This window comes from Melanotaenia boesemani, chromosome 10 (genome assembly GCF_017639745.1).
Source record: "Melanotaenia boesemani isolate fMelBoe1 chromosome 10, fMelBoe1.pri, whole genome shotgun sequence".
NCBI classification, from domain to species: Eukaryota; Metazoa; Chordata; class Actinopteri; order Atheriniformes; family Melanotaeniidae; genus Melanotaenia; species Melanotaenia boesemani.
This window is the reverse complement of record NC_055691.1, coordinates 23,931,359-23,952,044: the sequence shown is the minus strand read 5'-3', so window position 1 is coordinate 23,952,044 and position 20,686 is coordinate 23,931,359. Positions and strand designations below refer to the sequence as shown.

The 20,686-nt window shown below is 38.6% G+C and overlaps 1 protein-coding gene across 8 annotated transcripts in view; it reads left to right on the top strand.

The window, feature by feature from the left end:
* Window positions 1–20,686, top strand: part of tjp1b (tight junction protein 1b) — a 60,638-nt gene that overhangs the window by 7,986 nt on the left and 31,966 nt on the right. For 7 of the 8 annotated variants that reach the window (XM_041997655.1, XM_041997654.1, XM_041997649.1 and 4 more), the window contains exon 2: window positions 838–979. In XM_041997655.1, the coding sequence (XP_041853589.1) occupies window positions 838–979 (142 nt within the window). Of the gene's footprint in view, window positions 1–837; window positions 980–16,875; window positions 17,290–20,686 lie in introns of those variants that run through there. The other variant, XM_041997653.1, reaches the window with a different exon arrangement.

Sequence of the window (20,686 nt, the reverse complement as noted above, 5' to 3'; positions counted from 1 at the left end):
AGTACTTATATGCACGGACTCTGTGGCTGTAAAAGTGAAGAATTCACAAGTTTTCAATAACAGATTAACAACCATTAAGCCTGCATTAATTCAGAAAGTAAGCATAACCGCTGAGCAGAGAGATTTTCCTTAAGCTGCCAGTCAAAAAGTTTAATGTTTAGATTACAAGAGATCTAGCTATTGAGGGAGGAAAAATAAAAAGGTAAAGAAGGAAAAAAAGGTAAATCACAAGCCTGAAATTACAGAAATTGTACAAAAAAGTGTTACTAAAACAACATAGGGCAGAGAAAACAGATAAATGAGGCTGCTGTAACACTTTTTAAGATGGACATGATCATTTGAATTTAGTTCACCTCAGTGGGGTTAATTTGTGGCAAGTGCCACATGCTACTTCACTCTAAGGGCTCCAGTGGTGTTGCTAAAGTATATAACTGATAACGGGTACAACATCGCTTGAGAGTCGTGACAGGTCAGCCAAGTCTTTTTACCATCACACCACATTTTGGCTCCTGTGTGCTGAGATCTATCCAGGTCCATTGTCTTTAAGGTTAAAGCACTTTCTGAGAACCAGGCAGCTTCTCTTCAGTGATTCTGTGAATTTTAATCCAGTGGCATTTGAAATAGATTTCTTGAAATGCCATTTCATCCAGAGGGTAACTGCAGCCTTTCAAAAAATACATATGTGACCACATTGTTTTTCATCGTCCCGCTCAGTCTCACTCGGGGCACTTTGACATGCTGTGGTACAGCTATGCTTGTCATGTGCTTACTTGCCCTGATGATGTGCTGTTGTGTTTCCCTGTCCCCTTCCTCCTCCTCATCCTACACTGACCTCAGGCATCACCCCAGCCCGACCGCTGGCTCCGTCACGGCTGCCTCTTCTGCTAGCACTGGTCAGGGCAAGCCGTCACTCCGCCGCATCAAGGGCCGCATCCACAGAAGCAAGAGCTTGGACAGTATCGATCTCCTGGACTCTAATGTGAGTAAACTTACTGACACGCAAACACCATCTATTAATGAACTATATTGATTGCATACAGTCAGTGTAATGTATGGGCAAAATGTAGAGGCCAGCAGACTAGCATGAAACAGATTTTTATGGCTGAAAGCACACAGTACTTACTCAGAAACAAACGCACAGCAAAGATTTGTCCAATAATACACCACATTCACAAACTTGTCTTAAACCTCCAAACATCAGTGTTATGGATGATGTCAAATAATATTTTGTCACAACAACAAACAAACAATGAAATCCGTGGTATTCACATGACACATGAAATACTTGATAACAGTACAGAGTTGTTTTTAACAAATAGTGTCATTTCTGTTGCAAATTGCAAATAAACCTACAGATTTTGAAGGTCTATCACACTGTCATACAAGATTTGTTAATATTTGTAGTAGCAGAGTCAGTGAAACCTGATGGCAGTAATTCAAAGGAGTTGCTTTTCTGTTGTGTTGTTGCACCATCACAGATCTGATCCATGTTTTGAATACAGGAGTTTGCTGTCTAATCTGCTTATATTAACATAGCTCGTTGGTAATATTAAGTTCCTTAATAAGAAAAGCTTTGCTAGCTTTTAATGAGATTTAGACGAGAAGAGCAGTTTTACGCTCATGTTCATGCCCTGTATTTGATCAGATTAGACTATGGGTTTTTAAAGTGTGTGTCAGGTCTTTACAAATGGGCTCCAAACAGTTTCTGGGGTGGTGGCTCAGTGAATGGAGGTGAGAAAATATTGCATTAGTTAATAAAAATAAACATAGTAAATAAATCTGCAATTAGGTTGCTTTATTCATTCATTTTTTTTTTTTCATTAATCTCATTCAATAAAATAGCCTAATTTAAATGTTTGTAGTGCTCAGATAAGCTATTGGGGAATTGACTATTATCTAAGTCAGAAACTAATAAAAACCTTAGAACAGACTATTTGCGTATTTACTTTAGTTTGGATAGATTAAGCAGCAGTATGTTGTCTTTGCTCACATACTGAGTGTTTATGAGATTAAACTACGTCATAATGATTTTATTGGAATCTGGGAATTTTGCGAATCCAAAAAGGTGAAGTGAGTGTTTTACTTTATTATTTAAGGTACACTTGCTGTGTTTAGACAAGTCTTATTGTCTTAGACGTCTAAAAATCCCACAATAATTAAAGCATCTCAATATGGAGTTTTATTTATGGATGGAAAGGTTACAACTGTATTCATGCTAGGCTAAGCTAAGCTAACCAGGTGCACATTGTTGCCTCATTTTGCGCTGGAGGACACAGCAGTATTGCAGTGTTCTAGTGATAGCATTCATAAGCTGTTCTTAAGTAAAACAGGTCAAAGAAATTATTACATTTTGTGGGCAACATGATGCTGAAGGTATTAAATTTATTACTTTTTAGTGACTTGTAGTGTGCACTAAAATTTTATTCTCTCAACTTTTGACATACACACATTTTATATAATTAAACACCTTAAATTAGTTTTCAGTGCTCAAAGCTGAACTCTTCTTCTAATATTTACATATTTTAGGCAATATTCAATTAGGATAAAATACTGCTTTCTGGTACATTTGGCATGTTAATTCAGATAGCAGAGAGTCAGAGGTCTGATGTGCTTAAATTAAAGGAGACGTAGTTATGATACACACTCGCTGTACCTTGTTGTTCGCAGACGGAGCAGTAGACTGCTGGAGGGCCTCGGGGGAATTATATCATGTTGACAGCTCAGCTATGACCTGACTACTGTGAATGCAGCTCTAACACTCCATCTCATTAAAGGATACCACAAAATCCCTGAGCTGGTTGAATTATTGATGCAAGAATCAGTTGGTATTAGTAATATAAGCTTTGTAGAATGTGTTTACTGCTTCTTGGGTATGAGCATTATATTTTTATAGTTTATTTTGCTGCTTTGCAGTTGCTTAAAACTGCTTAAACTATATTTTAAGCCTTAAAAACATTCAGAGCAGCAGCCCCCTTTCTGAAGAAGTTGGGATGCAATGTGCAAATGTGGCTTAAATCAGAATAATTAAGGTTGTATTATTGACTAAAAACAGCACAAAGAGAGTTTGGCATTACATTTCCCTTTCAAATTCATATCAGAATTACAATATGATTAAAAAAAGTGGTGATTGTGGCTTGTTTATCACTTGACAAGACTGCAAGTGTTTGAAGAGATCAGCTGCTTTAGTCTAGAAAACAAAATGTTTTTCTATGAAAAAAAATTTCAGCAAATCAGGAGTTCACAGTATTTCTTGTTGTATTTATACTTCAAACTTCAGGTGGCTAGTTTAACACATGGATTCTTTGACTGCAGAGGTAAATAGACACATTTAGTTTGGCACTGTCTTGATAAAATAATCAAGGATCACTTGAAACAAACATTATCTGGTTGGCAACATGATTTGCTTCAAATTCTGTACATTTGTGATCGCATTAGATTAATACAATGATTGCATTTGGGATTAATTCTACCTTCTACAGTGAGCAAGTTCCACAACTACAATGAAACACTTCATATCATGCATGCTGACTTTGAACTGTGGTAAGATATTTTGTTAAAAGATGATGAAATCTCCTTTTCTTTTCATTTTGAGGTAAAAAACATTATTTACACTATTCATGTCCTCTCACACAACGGTAAAACCCTTCTATTCTTTACTTTAAAAGACTCCGCTTCTTTTAATTTTTTGTTTATAGCAGATCATGTTCAGGACCTGTTATTAGTTGACTTAGTTATATGATGTCTTCTAACAGGTGTTTACACTACAAAATGATTTAAATGGGTATGTATATAAAACAAAACTAGTATTTCTCATTGTCAACACTGGATACTGTTCTGTGCTATTTTCAATCAAGTTGACAAATGATTTGTTTGTTTTTAAATTTGTTTGTTTTACATTACACAGTGTCTACACTTTTGGGGAAATCAAGTAACTCCTTGTTTTGAAAGTTTATGGTTAATTCCATTATAAGTAAACACTTTTATTTTTGCTTAGTGTAGCTGATCATCACAGTTGCTGACTTTGACTTACTGCTTTCTAGGGCTGCTCACTGCAGCAATGTTCATATATTTATGATGCTCAGTTACCGTATTTTCCATGTTCACAATTTAAGTTTTATGCTGAGCATCATAAAAGTGAATTAAATCAGAGCTGACAATGCTAACAAGGGGTTAGCACTGTCAGCTCACAGCAAGAAGGTTCCTGGTTTGAAGCTCAGCAGGGGCCTTTCTGTGTGTAGTTGGTGTGTTCTCCATGTCCATGTGTGGGCTCTCTCTTGGTACTCTGGCCTTTATTCCACAGTCCAAAAACATTCATGCTAGGTTAATGCTTCTGAATTCTCCCGTGAGTGGATGTCTCTGTCTTGACCCAGTGATGGAGTGGCAGCCTGTTCATGGTGTACCCTGCCTCTAGCCTTATAGCCGCTGGGATAGACTTCAGTACACCATGAGCCTGAATTAGAAGAAGTGGGTAGACATTGGGAAGATGTAAAATAATAATAATAATAATAATAATAATAATAATAATAATAATAATAATAATAATAATAATAATAATATTTAGCCAATTGTATTTCATTAATCAGCCCTTGTTTATTTAGGATTAGGATTATTAATTGGCTTGAGTCTCTTCCGAAGTTGCTTCTCTGGCTTTCTGAGCTAATTCACTTTATCTGGTATGAAGCCCCCCAGGGTACACAGGAATTCTTTTACTTTTTATTTTTATTTATTTATTTATTTATTTTAAATTTGCATTACCACACTTTACTTTTGCGTTACCTCACAAAAAAAAGATGATCTGACAGACACTGATTACACGGCTACGAGAGCATATGCAGCCTGTTGAAGCCGTTTTGCTCATTTTTAGGTGTTTCTGGTCTGCAACTGTCCCTCTCAGCATCAAGTACGAACAACGCGCTCATCCACCTGACAATGACACGTGCACAGAGGAAGTTGTGACATGGTACTTTAACGGGATTAATTACAAGTGCAGACAAAGAGGGTAGCTGTAATCAGAAATGGAATCAAGCATCTTGCTGTTTTACTGTTTTTGCTGTTTGTGTTTAGACTGTAAAATGAGATTGATATGATGTATTGGTAATCTATTAAATATACTCCAATCCAAAAATCATAAATGTCAACTTCATTGTGGTTGATAATATATATCAACAGATTAGGAAGAAAACATTTGGATTATCCTGATTTATCTTTCTGTGATCATGGATATCTGTATTAAATTCCCCTTAAATCCATCCACTACTCAAAATACTTTCTTTATAGCAAAACAGTTGTCGATCATGCTGCTTGTGACAGATTAAAATTGTTGGAATATAGCAGGGGAAGAGGCTAACCAGTCAATGGACTGGCATCTTTAAGGGCATGTCATCAGTGTGGTTAAAAACAGTAATAACATTGCAATATATATATATATATATATATATATATATATATATATTCAGCTCCCATCTAGTAAATGTGGTTAGTAAAATGGTTTAGGCTCTTTGGCTGTAATTGACAGATTAGTGCTGACCTTGATTTTGAGCTAAACACAGGCAACCTAAGCCTTCATCTCAATGGAAAAGGCAGCATAGCATCTCTTTACGTTCATCTCCTACTCTTCTCTAAGTCACTGAAAGAGTGAACCAAATTGCAGCCATTTGTCTTCATGGCCCGCCACTCAGAGAATGCTTCCAATGACTTGAGAGGCTACTATCTCACACCAGGGAATGAGAGCTCAGTAAAGGGCTATATATATATATATATATATATATATTGTACAGGCTGTGTGTGCACCAGAGGAAAACTTGCTGACTTGCCTAAACTCAAATGCAGCTGATGGAGGTAACAGTCTGCCTTACAGTGAGTGATGAGACTGCAGGATGCTGAGCTGAGGAACAGTTTCCATTGCATCCTCCTGAAATGTCACAACAGACATAACACTGCTACTGAGCTGCAAGGTGATCTGGCACAACTTCTTACCAAAGAAATTTTTTCTGACTGGTTATTTCAACTGACTACTGAAGATATTAATCAACTGAGTGTCTGAATTTAGGTCCATAGCTATCATTGCCTATCAGTGTAGAGGTAAATAATCAATAGTAGTTAAGACTTTGTTTATATTGATTGCTTCTTTTGATTGCTTTTCTCTCTTGATAGTCTGGGGAGGACTTTGGCTGCAGGCCGATTCCTGCTGTCATTTGTGTTGGCAAGCATTGCACTTGTTCACTGAAAGCTTGAATCAGTTTTTAGTGCTAAGGCTGCAAAAAGCACAACAGAGATGAACAGAGGAGGGGTTAATAACGGTCTTTGCCCAATGCTTTTGTGTAAAGGAGTTATTTTTCTGTGTTCATTTACAGCACATCATCCAATTTTAAAGTCACAGTGTTTGCTGTATATATATTTTTTATTTTGCTTCGGGAAGTGCGTTGGTCCATCTGTTCTTAAATCACCCAAACTCGTATGCTCTCTATTATTTACACCACTAATCTCAGATTTCCAACAGCTGATATCTCTTTGGTGTTCTATAAATACAACTTTAGGGACTTGTGGTGTAACACAGAACACGCTAAGCTTCACATTGGGATTTGCATCTTTGCTAATTTATGCAATAATGTTGTTGTATTTATGAATACTCCATATGGCTTACTGAGTTTCAGCTTCCCCATAGGAAACACAATATATTATATTTACTCACAAATAGAACTTTTGTTGCAGCTCAGATGCAATGTGGGGTGTAAAAGAAGTTTGCTGTTTCATGTGTCATATTAGTGAAAATGTGTTTTAATACAGCAATTTTTCCTGCACTCTCAGCTGTTTTGGAGAATGTTAAAAGAATGTTTGCTGCAGAAGCAATAACCAGGTGAGCTCCAAAGAAACTAAGACTGTATCAGCGGGAGTCGAGGTAGCCAAGCCAAGATGAAAAGCACAATTAAATTAATTATTCCATAACAGATCAGGATCAGTCACCCGCTGGGCTTAAGGTTTGCACTAGTCAAATTCTTAATCTCTTATTAGTTCTGCTTGCCCTGTTTCACTCTTTAAATCCCATCCTTGGCTGCAATCTGCCATGGACAGAGGTACTCCCCCCCCACCCAAAAAAAAAACATGCGTAAGCATTTATTCGCTGTTCAGTCTTGAGAAAGTGCTGCAGATGCATTTACGGAGGGAGCAACTGCAGCTGAATTAACCAATCTGCATATTCAGGGCCCGTTAGAGGGAGATTGCTCCTGCATGATGAAGGCGTGGAGAGAGCTGCACCTGAGTGGGACACACCACAAGGGCTGTGGTTAGGCAGAATAAGAGGAAGGAGCGGATAGGAGCAGGAGATTTATCACAACTAGCACTGTAGAAGGGAGGAGAGTAGGGGGGTTGAGGGCAGACACTGATTGAAGCTGCTGATTTTCTCTAAGTGAAACACGTCTGTTATGTAAGAACAGTCGATTGGATGATTTTTTTTTCTTTAGGTGATAAGCATGGGGAGGTGATTGGAGGTGAAATAGGGGGTTTACATGTGACACTTAAGAGGAACTGACCATGCTCGATGCTTGTGAAGATTGCGTGTGAAATCTCACAGGCTGCATAAAGGCGATGGCAGATGCTGAGTACATTTCTTGAAGCTGTGACACAAGAGCAAGGCCTGTCCATGTGTCCACTAATTGGACATATGGTTGGCCACTACTGGCCCTGTGTGTATTTAAAACCATCATGTCACACATATTGTAGCAACTTCTGTTGGCTATTTTTCTGAAACAGGAATAATAAATCAGCATCTATTATTTACCAATTCCAATATGTTATATGGTAATTGTCTATCAATCAGCCTGCTTAAAAGTTTTTCCCTACAGTTCTCAATAAAAAAAAAAGTGATCGTCTTGTTCAGCCTGTAAAGGATACAGGGTACAACAACCTTGGTTGTCAGTGGACAATTTGAAGAAAATGAGTCGTGCCTTTGAACTGTTTTTATGGTCAAGCTTGTGCCGCTCATCAACTACAAATCATCTCATGAGAGAAGACTCAAACTCACATAAATCCCAACAACTCTATTGACTTTCTCCTGTGATTTATGGCAAGAGGAGAGACCTGAACAGTAAGCACCATCCACTGTTGTGGATTAGAGAAAATGTGGCACAAAACCAACATCACATACAATATTTTCCATTCAAGAAATACATTCTGGATCTATTTGTACCATAACAACAAGCTTTCATTATAATTTTGGTTTATTCTCATGAAGAGCTTGATGTTGCTTTCATATCCCCATCTGAGCTCTTGAGTGTGAGGTCATGTGAAGGACTACCAGCAGGATGATGTAATGTTTGTAGGAATCAAGATGGTGGCCCTGGTGGTGAAGTCAAGCATGAAGAATGAACCACTGGGAAGGTTGCTCTAAGACAACTTAATCAATCATAAGGTTGGCTGCTTGCAGTTGTGGATGTTCTGTAGATTACATTGGCTAGTGATTGATTGTCATGATATGAACACATATTTATATAGAACAGATGTTTGCATTTATCTTTGCAGCAGAAAAAAATGCGATTTTTCATATAAATTGGATGCATTTTTTATTTTAAGAGAATAACCGATGAGCAGTGTTGTTCAGCTAATAGTTACTTTTGTTATCTATTCATTTAATCATTTTTTTTCTCTAAATTCTCATCATTGGTCAACCAATGAGTCAAATAACAAAGACATTGAACTTCTAAGGCTCTGATTTTAGCATTTTTTTACCATTATGTTAAAATTCAGTGATGGTCTTTAATCGTTTATCACGATTACACTAAGCAACATTCTTTGTTATGTATAAAAGCCTATTTTCTGTTTCAGATCTTAGTATGTAATCCAATGTGAGATTTAACGTGTCACCAATGAGCTTTTCTTGTATACAGAAACAAAATAATTGCTTCTGTTTTAATACACTACAATGTCTGCATAGAGCCAGAATGCCTACACTGCAACTGAGAATGAAGTAAAGAAGTGTGTGTTTTGTGTTTTGTGTGAGTGTGTGTGTGTGCTTGTGTGCATATGTGTGTGTGTATTGGGGAAGCCTGCTGTGTTGCTGGACATGTAGGATGTGTGTTGATGCCCTGGGAGGCACCATATGCTGTTTAGACTCAAGAGCATCCCATCACGGCGGACCCGTGGGTGAACAACCCCAACTCCTTCATGTGTCTCCCTCATCATCGGTGCGTGCAACATCATTAGCCAGCAGGGGTTGAAATCACGCGGATCCACTCTCCTCATGCTTCCATTCACACCACCATAGATAATTGCACACAGATTTGCTCTTGTAGGGTTTGACGTCCAGGCTGGATATGTATATAAGTTGAGTTCAGCTGAAGTCCTGCAGAGGGCAGAGTTTAACTACATAAATGTGCAGGAATTCAGTGAGACATTTTTGCATAGCTGGAAAAATTAACGAAGGAGGGGTTGGATATGCTACTGAAATTTTTTCAATGGATTTTTAGCTTCACATGTTGTGACAAAAAAAATCTGAGAACATGACAAGTGCTGTTAACAGAATGGGAAGGATTTTACAAATGCCCACAGAAGAGTTTTGTGAAGCCAAGCATGACAAGTTTACCTCTGTACTCATTGGATGTATCGCACTGGGGGCAACCATGCACTGTTCACTCTGTAAAATATGAGTGTTCTTTTTTCTGTGGGTTTATTAATGAGTCAACCCGTAGAAGTGATAAAAAATTAATTTCCAGTTGAATTGAGAGGGACAGGAGATTTATAGTATTGTCTGGCTTGTTTCCGCAGTGCGGTAAATTACCCCTGTGTGATTTTTCTTCTTTTTTCTTCCTGTCTCTGTTACCCCTATCAGCTGCCCTCCACAATACCCCTTCACTCCAGTGCAAATGGAGCATCTGATCCAAGACCACCAAGGCTTCCAATTGCCTTACTCGCGTCCTGGGCTGGGTCGCTAAGCTATGGGTAGTCAACCTTTTGTGGCTTATAAAAGTTTACAGCAACCTTATTAATTATACTTTAACTGGTAATTCACAACATGGGTCACACTATTTAAAAAAAAAGTGTTTATATAATATGCATTTTTGAAATTGTAGGTTTTCGACCCATGGGATTAAGTGGAAAGACCATCAGACTATTTCTCGTTATTCAGCATAGAAAATTAATCTGTTCTGGCTGCCAACATAATCACAGTTTGATTGATCAGGAATCGGCTGCTTTAAAAGCTTTTATTCCCCTTGAGCCATTCAGCCTCACAGTCGGCACTGTAATCTGGATCTGGATGTTTATTCAAAGACAAAACAATTTACCTCTCCAGTTCACAGCTGAAAACCCCTGTGTCACAATACACATCTGCATTAACTGATTGGAATTGTTCATCTTTATTAGCATTTGTGCACCTCTCCTGGGATGGACATACTTAGGTGATTGCTTCTTTGCTACTGTACATGAGTGGTTTGATCCTGAAAGGATTTGGATGATGGTGGCTTGCTGTCACGTGATCTTCAGGCCTGATATGTCTGAGCTCTTTGCTGTTGGTGGGAAATCAGACAGAGATTATAGGTTCATTTCGGGGATCTCAAAAAAAATGTATTCCCATCCTGCACACGTGTTGTGATTTTAGCTTTAAAATTTACAAAACGCTAAATCCAGATTTGTGCTTTGTCAATTACATCCTGTGTGTCCACGGCATCAGATGCTATTTGTTTCATTTTAGACTCACTGTAGCTTTACACCATTCATGTATGTAACTTTCTCACCATTTTATTAAATGTCTGCCTTTAAAATGAGCGTCAAAAGAAATGATAGAGAATGTATATTCACTTGGACACCATATAACAGTCAAATTATGCACAAGGATGCAGAAGCAATTTTGCCCAAGGACAGCCACAGGGTTGTGTGCAGTGATATTTTTCCATTCCATTACTTATACTGATTTAGTTGCTTCATTGCAGGAATTTCTGCTGCAAGTGGAACACAGAAAACACATCTCTCAGCATCTTGTTGACAATAAAATTGTTGTAGAAAATATGTAAACTATCAACTGCGGTTGAGAACAAAATGAGTCATCTGCAAAGTTGAAAGGAGACACGACAGGCGAACCTGGTAAAATTCACTTAACTAATAGAAATTACCATCAAACTTCCCAAGCTGCACAAATACATTCAGACAATGTTTTATGAAATATTATTTTTAATATGCAAATAATATTTACAAATGTGCACATATGCCCAGATTAGAATGAAGCCTTTTTTTTAGAGCTATAATAATTTCTTTCCACTAGCCTAAAGAAAATATATGGATGAAATAAAAAAAATGATATAAATTAATTTCTATAAATAAATTCACCAGTTATTGAAAATAAAACTAATTATTTAATCTCTTCTGTCTTGAAAGTGGGCTTTTAATTAAGAGTCTGGAATAATACAGCCAGCTGCATCAATGTCATCATCAATGACATCTACGTATTCAGATGAAAGATGAGATATATCTCATTATGTGTGGGATCATTGTAAAATCAGCTGCTAAACAGCTAAACAAATGGCTGCAGCCAAATGTTTCAGCTGAATTTCCTGCTCAATATTCTCAGCTGAGCTTTGCCGAGGTCACACTTTATTCCTCTATAAAGCACCATTTGATAGGTAGTTCTTTAACTGCTGACTTTACAAGATATCTCATACTTGCTAGAATGAACACCGGTCTCTGTGCTGCACTTCGTAATCGCATGGAATAATGAAACCTCCTGAACTAATGGGTCAGCTGTCAACTCAGTGTGCTGCCCTCTCATGCTGGAGGTCAGTGAGGCTGACAGAGGAAACAGAGGAATCACAGAAATATGACACTTTTTCCAGTAGTCAGCTAACTCCATTATGGGATTAAACTCCAGTTTGTAAGAACAACCACTGGAGAAACACGCTAAGAATGATAACGTGTAACGTATCATCCTCCACTTTTTTTCAAAATGGTGCCACATAATAAGCTTTCTCTCACACTGCGATACGACAAATACATTTGTTTTCCTCTGCTGCAGTGCTATGTTTAACATGTCATTGAATAGCTGCAGTCATTAAAGCTCATAGAAAGCCATGCCAAGCTTTGCTTAGTAGGCTGTTTTCCTGACCTGTACAACTGAGAGGTGACTCACTCACCGTCAGGGGTGTTGCACTCTAAAACCCAACCTGCTGTGAATTTCTAATTTGCCTTTCCACTTGTGTAATTTCTTCCTGTGGTCATTCTCTGGTTTGGATCTTCACTGTGTTTTGTGCTGATAAGAAGAAAGAAGCTACATTTTTTATTTGGACTCCCTGATGAGACAAACCAGAAATAAGGGCTTTGAAACCCCATGTTACACCAGCTGCCATTTCTGTGCCTTTTTCTTGTGCCACTGAAATTCTTGTCTCTGATTCATGTGCCACTGTTATGAAGGCATATGCTTCTTTGGTTAGGAATGGTTTTGTTTCATTCATGGGGAGCAAAGTTAGAGCCCCAATTAAAAATATTGATGGACACTGGAGCTTATCACTCTTATATAGTGGATTCAGTGCTGCCATTATTAGCAGAATCTGATACTGTTGATTATATTCTCACTCGTGGAATGGATCTGACCCCTTTAACACTTCTCTTACATAAACTGGTCCTAGATTGCAACCTTGTTCAGAGTGAGATAACTCATTGATGGAATTTATTTTATTCTGGGAAACCGTTTGGCCAGTAGTCATGTCTGTGCAGATGTTCCTCTCTCACCTGTTGTGACTTCTCATCCAGTTGAAGAGGTTTCAGGGGACATGATGAGCAGTTCTCCAAAGGCTTTGTCTACTTGTGTGGTCACCCGTGCATGCTATGTCCAAGTTGGTTCCGGAGGTGAGATCTGATGGGGAAGATGGTTTAAACTTATCTGTTCCATCTTTAACAGACTTCTGTCCCAGGATGAATTGTTACAGGAGCACAAGCTGATCCCACTCTGAAAAAGACGTTCAACCATGAGTTATCTGCGGCTGATTAAGAGTGCATCTAGTGGCTGTTTCTTGTAAAATGGCTTGTTGTTCAAGACGTTTGTTGCCCTCAGTGACGACTTTGTGGGAAATGCTGTTTTTTTTAACTGGTTGTTCCATCAAAATTCTGTTCACTGGTTCTGAAAGTAGTTCATGATGACAGGGGACACTATGGAATAAAATATTGCCTGAATATCTTGAAACACTTTTTTTGGCTCAGGTGCAGAACCACCTAAGAACTAACGAGTTAACGAGTTTCGACACCATTTGTTTGTAGTAGGCATGATGGCATAAGAGCAGATGCAACAATTTCAAAGTAAAACAAAAATGTTTACGATTGCCGCACTAAGAGCCAAGAGTTTAGTCCAGGAGATCACTTTCTCGACCTTCTCATCTGGGCTCATCACTTGCTTTCTGTGTTTCATAACTTCTTTTTTTATTGTAAACATTGATCTTTTTGTATGTTTTTTGGTTAAGCATTTTAACTCAACACTGTTTTATTTGCCTGTTTTAATTTTTATGGTCTAACTAGGGGCAGTTGATACAAATTAGCCTTGGCTAGAAACCTGTATGCATGGCATTTACTTTGTATATTTTTATGAACCAATTCAAATTCTGGGTCTCTTTGTAATTTGGACAAGCTCTTGTCATTTGCCTGAAACTAAATATTGTGAGCTGATATTGAAATACCCCTGTATATTTGCTGACATTTCTTTTCGTACAGACTAGTTTGAGCATGATGTGGAGGTTGGCGACAGCATCCATTTAAACAGAGGTTTTGTTGTGCGTCACCAGAAAAACTCAAAGATTTGGGTTCTGAAGTAGTATTACTCAAAATGGATGACTGTATAGATCAGGTTGGATCTGTCATGTTTGGGAGCAAAATTAATTTGCTAAAGGGGTACTGGCAGGTTCCATTGACAAAGCGTGCACAAGACTATCTGCCTTTATCACACCATCTGGGCTGTTCTCTTATAAAGTGATGCCATTTAGTCTCAGTAGTGCTCAATCGACATTCCAGATGAACACTGATGAACATGGTCATATTGGGTCTGGAAGGTTACTCGGTTTATCTGGATGACTTGGTAATCTACAGTGACACATGGCACTCATCTTTCATGTATGAGAGCGCTATTTGACCTGTTGGTTAAGGCAAAGCTTACCATTAATTTGCCAAAATGCGAGTTTGCCAAGGCAATGGTGACCTATCTTAGCCATGATGTGGGGCTAGGTTTTGTGGCTCCAGTGCTGGAAAAACTTGAACATTATCCACCGCCTGCTACTGAGAGAGTTGCAGCGTTTTTTGGGTATGGTTGGGTACTATAGAAGGTTTTGTAAGAATTTCTCAACAATTGTTTGTCCACTGACTGAGCTGCTGAAGGGTAGTGTGTGGTTCATTTGTTCATCTGAATGTCAGCAAGCCTTTGATAGTACTGGGTCTTTGTCTATGTTCCTCTTCTGTTTTAGCAGCTCTACATTTTGACCTGGCCTTTGTGCTCCAGGTGTATGCTAGCCAGGTGGGCGTAGGTGCTGTTTTGCTGCAACAACATGATCTGGGAGTGGTGAGGCCCGTCAGTTTCTTCTCCAAAATGTCTCACAGTCACCATTCTTTGTGGTAGCCCAGTCAGAGATTGATGCGTTGGGCCTTGTTTTTGCAGTTATACAACCTTGACATTCGACGCATAAGGAGATCTTATCATGTTGTAGCTGATCCGTTGTCCTGTGCACCCTCATCTTAGGGCTTTGTCTCATTTCATGCCATGTTTCTGGTTTGTTGTTTCTCACCCTGTCTTAATCAGGTTCTTGGGTACAGATGCTGCTGAAAGCAGGTGGAGTACAGTGAGGCACTGAATTTCTTGGTAGTGTTTGTTGCCAGTGGATCCTTTTGAGACTCTGACTTTATGGGAGTTATCACCAACACCTTGTGCATGTGGTGTGATAATGTTTGTTTTGAGCTGTCGCAGACCTGACTGCTGTGATTGGTCAGTTGGCAATGTTTAACAAGAACTGGAGCACCTGGAGCCTGGGAGCCTTAAGATATAAAAGCTCCAGCATTCCCCAGCCCCTCCAGGGCTTGGTTTCTTTTTTAGTCTAGTTTAACTGATGACTCTTGCACTCACCATGTTCACTCATCCATCTTCTTCATCTTCATCCATATTTTATTGACCAGCCACACTCTAGAATTTGTTTGGTTTCATGTTGTTTTTGCTTTAATAAATTATTTTTAATTGGCTTTTGGTGTCTGTTACCCTTTTTTTTTGTCATGAGCCAAGTTGTGACACATGGTTATAATTTATGATAATAACTACCTTTATCTGGTCATCATTGATACTGAACATTATTATCCAAACATACAGTCAAAGTTCTGGCTAGAGGTACATGCCACAAATGCATTTTGAGCTTTATTTAAAACTTAGTGTGTTACTACTGCGAAAAATCACATTTTGTTTTTCCACAGGAAAATCTGTGACTGCCCTTGTTTATCTAATTCTTATGACCTTGGCCATCTCGGAGTCTTACATTTAAGATGCTCCCGCCCCCTTCTCTTCCTGTTCTCCAATGAAGTCTGCAGCAATCTCCTAACGTCAGCAGCATTCCAGGACCTCTGTGCTCCTCCAGCATTACATTCAGGCCTATCTTCTCCTGCACTCATTAGTGCCAGAGTTAGAGGTGACAAGAACGGTCACGCAATCTCAAAGTGATAAAATGGACAACAACAGAAGGTGCTGCAGAGAATTAGAAGGTTCTTGGAAAGCCAGCACAAAAACTAAACTGCATGCAAGAGAGTCTAAAGAGTGGAGTTTGGTGCAGTGCACAATTTACATTCTACTGTATATTGATTAAATCTGTTTGCCCCATGGGAAGGAGTATTGAGCATCGTGACTGTAGGGTGGATTTTAATTCTATCCTCTGCATTTTAAATGACTTTCTGCAGCATGTCATTACTACTTGGGTAACCTACCTCAGCTTTGACTATAAAAAGGCTTAAATTTGCTGTCATTAAAAGTGATGTCTAAATTGATTTCTGAATAACATATTGTATATTTAAAACAATATAACATCAATGTTAAATTACTTGCACCAAGAGCATCTAATCTCTATCCTGGAGAAGTTGTTTATCCCAGACACGCACATGCAGAAAAGTATGACAGATAAACCACCTCCTCCGTGTCTATTAATTAATTTTGAAGGACATTTTATCAAACAAACCACGAGATTAAATTAAAATGTCCTTCTCTTCTATATTTTTAAACTAGCATTTATATGGAATATGATGTGGATATGGGAGGTGAGGATGTGGCTGTTTAGACATTACCAACAACAGATATACTTCATCTTGCCGTTAGACGGTTACAAAAAGATCCATACAGGTGATTTAAATATATCCCGGAAAGTCAAGCTTGAATATCCAGGAGCAGATACTACAGCACTTCATTTGTTTATGTATTTACATAATTAAATAAATAGGAGTTTGAGGGAAAACACGGATGTCTATAGCTGCTGCAGTAAAAAGTTTTAATGTACAAGAATTCCTTTGTAATAAGTAAACTTATTTTTTTAAGTTTACTGTGCAAAACCTTAGACATAACAATTATATATATATATATATATATATATATATATATATATATATATATATATATATATATATATATATATTTATATATGCGTGTGTGTGTGTGTGTGTGTGTGTGTGTGTGTATTTTTAATATTTTGTGATCACTTAATGTCACCTTAAAAGCAGAATCCCCTTTAGCTGGATAGAATAAATAAAAATTAAATCATATCTGCATAATAGCCATTACTTCTGAGATATATCTTAGACTTGTGAAATATTTACGGGTAATAAGCATTATGAGTTTTCCCCACCTCTTTTAGAATTAATCGATTTATTAAGATCGACGACATAATGGCCAGTAGCATCCATTTACCCATTTATGGTGGGCACTGTTATGTTCAGCCTGAGCGGTTATAGCTCCCTCGGTGTGTTTTCTCCGTCTCCGTCGACCGTATGATCTCACTGTGGAATGGCGCTTGATGCTGCTGGATGTCTGCTGCTGCGGCTGCTGCTGTGAGCATCCTCCCTGTATCCTTGCTCTCCTCCCCCCGCGGACAAACCGGAATGGTTTCTTCCAAGCGAACCTGTCACTGTCGCCGCGGTGGAGAAGGCAGCCGAAGTGTGAGCGCAGAGGGGGGAGAAGGAAGGCTTCATCCACTGCCTGCCATTGCAGTGCGGCGGCTGCTGCTGCTCTGGAGTCACACCAGGAAGATCTTTCCTCCTCTGTAAGATTTTCACAAGCACGCCGCGAGGATCATTGTATTTGCGAAGGTGAATGAGTTTTCCTTATTTATCCACGAGTGAGCTATCTGGAAGTGATTTATTACACTCTAGCTGCGGGAGCACACTGGATGTGTGTGCCCCTGCGGGAACAAGCGAGCGATAACGGTGCAAGCCGAGCTGCCTCACTGCTAGCAAATTGCATCTGCGCGCTATGCTAAGCGGATAGCTAGCTGCCCAACATGCCAATGTTATCCCTTCATTGAAATCACTTAATAAGAATGTGCCTTGTCATATTCTTTGCCGAGCTTGCATAAGCGGTTATGTTAAGCCGTGAAATGCCCTCCATTCATGTTGTCATCGGTCGGACCAGCAGTTAGTGCATCCAGGTAACATTAGCGAGTATGAGCTAGCCTAGCTTCTGGAACAAAATGTCGGCCAGTTAGGGGTTTGATTTACCCAAGAGGGTTATAAACGGGGTACAAGATTTATTAGGAGTCAGTCTGCAACAGGAAATGAAGGAGTGTTAACATTAAATCAGCTGATAGAATTACGGCATCTTTACTTCCCACATAAAACGTAAGGTCATCCGGTGGCTCACCTTGTTTAGATGATCCCTTAGTAAAACTAAGGTGGTGTTTTTTTTTGTAAAGCTAAAGGGAAACTGGCTAATGTTAGCTAATGAGCAAGCTTTGGTTTGGTGACATTGGAATATTTGCTGTCGTAATAATGCATTGTCATGTCAGCTATATTTGGGGACCTTAATGTGGGCTAGTCGTTGTTTCCTTTAGGTCATGCAAGCTAACCATATCGTTGTGTTCATTTCCCTAATAAAAAATGGACTGACGCTAAAAGCACCTGAAGGCACTACTCATCACCTGTTGAATAATGATAATGCTCAACAATTTTATTTGATTAACTTTTTTATTGTTATGTTTACTGTAAACTAGTCATAACCAGCTCTCAAACTGATAAATTAACGTTCGGGGACCCGGTCGTTCGTGTTTAGTTATACAATATGAAAAGTGATAAATGATAACATTTTATATTTACTTTCTGATGATATAACAGTGTTGTAATTCAGCTGGAATTTGTCCATCCAATAGCTCATCGAGAGAGAAGTGAATCCAGTTTTCCACTTAATTTGACTGCCGTAGGAAATTACTAATTAGCTCTGGTTGGCCAAACATGTTATAATTGTAGCTTATATTACATGTTTTGTCTTGTATATCAGACCTATGCAATCTTGTCATTAATGCTTAGCTGTGTATGACAATGCACAATATGGAAAGTGTTCCCAAGTACAATACAGAAATGACACAAACTTGCAGCTTGTTTATAACTCTCCCCCCGAAAATGCCAATGAAAGTATTGTGCTATTGTAGCTCTGTAGTCAGGTTGTATCTACATTTTTTCTGGAAATAGTTTGGGTATGATGTTGTCATGTAATCCAGTTGTATGTGACTTGTGTTTTATTGATTTGTGATGTTTGTCTTTTCAATAAGGTGGAACTCTAAAACGAACAAAAAATCCTAACTGCAGAGGCATTACAGTGACATTTGGTGATTCATTATTGCATCATTCAGCATTGGTCTCCCTTAGGCTTGTGACTAAAATCTGCCATCGCTAGTGTCATGCTGGTAATTTTACATGAAACAGCAGCTGGGCACGGTTAATAGATGTGTCAAATGAAGCGATAGAGACGCATTATAGATGGTATTTGTGGGAGTAATTAGATATTCTATTGCTTGATTAGACTAACCTCCCCTTCCCCCCAAAATTAATTGAGATTGCAGACTGTTGTACAGAATGAATCTGACAAACTTGTCACCTGCGAAGAAGAAAAGGCATAGCTGCTCAAGGGCAGTCATACATGTTGGCCTGTAAATCATGTTGCCCTAAGCTGTCATGGGAGCAGTCATCATCTGAGTCACTGTGGTTTCCAAAGGGCAAACGGATCTGATATTTTGCCTACTTCAGTTAAATTCTACTGACTGCAGCTTTGTAGTCCCGCGTATTTATAGAGACTGTCTGGAATGAGGGCCTATCCATTTTCCCTGTGACAATAGATGTCCTAATAATACTAATAAGAATAAAAAACTAATAATAATAAATTTTTTTTGTTTATGTGATTTGTTGACACATGTAAAATGGAGAAACTAAAACTTTGTTTTGTGATTTATGTTTTTCCCCAAACAAATAGCTTATTTTATTAATGTAAAAGAGATTAGGGTAGCAGGCTTCAGCCACCTCTCTGAGGTGTTTGGTGAGGTCAGTGTGTACAGAGAGGATGCTAGAATACAATGTCTGCTTTACATTAGTGTTGGTGATGGCCCAGGGCTGCCACTAAGTAATGAAAGGAAAAGATTTGATGAATCAGCCTGCATTGTTATCAACACTGTAATGCCACTGTTTACGTAAGCCATAGACTATCAAAGACCGTCTTTTAAGAAGACGATTGGAAATAGTGCTTTTTGACATGAAGCTGATGTAGATCTGCTTTAAAGTGCAGTATTACTGTTGGCTGTCATCATCATACAGCCATGACAAAAATGGAAACGTTATCAGTAATGTGAGAGGGGCCAGTATAGTTGTAGAGAACAGAGAAAGGTAAAGTGAGCTGTGGCCATCTTTTGAGGCTTTTTTTTTTTTTTTTTTTTTTGTATAGTTGCAATATATTGTGCCATGTGATATGTCACATGCTTGTGTTTCTAGTCCAGTCATTAGAACTCAGGTGAGTTCTAATGACAAATACAATGATATATTTTAAGTTTATTTTATTGTGTGTACTGATGAGCCTCGTCTGTGACATTTTGTGGAGCAGGATCTCCATGACTAGACTCCAGTGTTTCTTACAAACTTCTTTAGACAACAATTTAAACTATTTATTGGACATGTTATTTGTAGTTTGGCACTGCAAGTGTGCCCTAGAATGTCTAGGTTTTCACTTTGATGCATTGCTTAGTTAAGATATCCCAGCAAACACTTGACATGTTCCTTTAGCAGAGTGAGTTGAACAAATAGCATGTTTTGCATCATGATTATAGCTCTTGTTATGTCGAGGCTTGCTTGTATAAATCAAGCCCATCATAAATCGTTGTGTGAATGGTGTGTGGAATTATCAGAATGCAGAGGCTTGCAAAGTCTTTCATCAGTCACATTTCAATATGAACCTTTATATACCTTCTAATAGCATGGATACATCCTTTATCATTACCGTTTTTTGTTTGGCTCTGTTGTCCTTGTTTCAATCACTGTGATGTAGAGTGGGTGGGGAGCAGGTCGGTGCCTCAGCTTATCACCACATTCCTGCTCTCTTGTGTACTCTGTGTGGGGTACTGATAACTTCCAGTTTGAGTTTAGGAGCTGATTTCCTGCTTTATGTGTTCAACACGCTCTCAGGCTCCTGTTATGATCACTGAATCCAGCTACGGACATGTGCCACTGA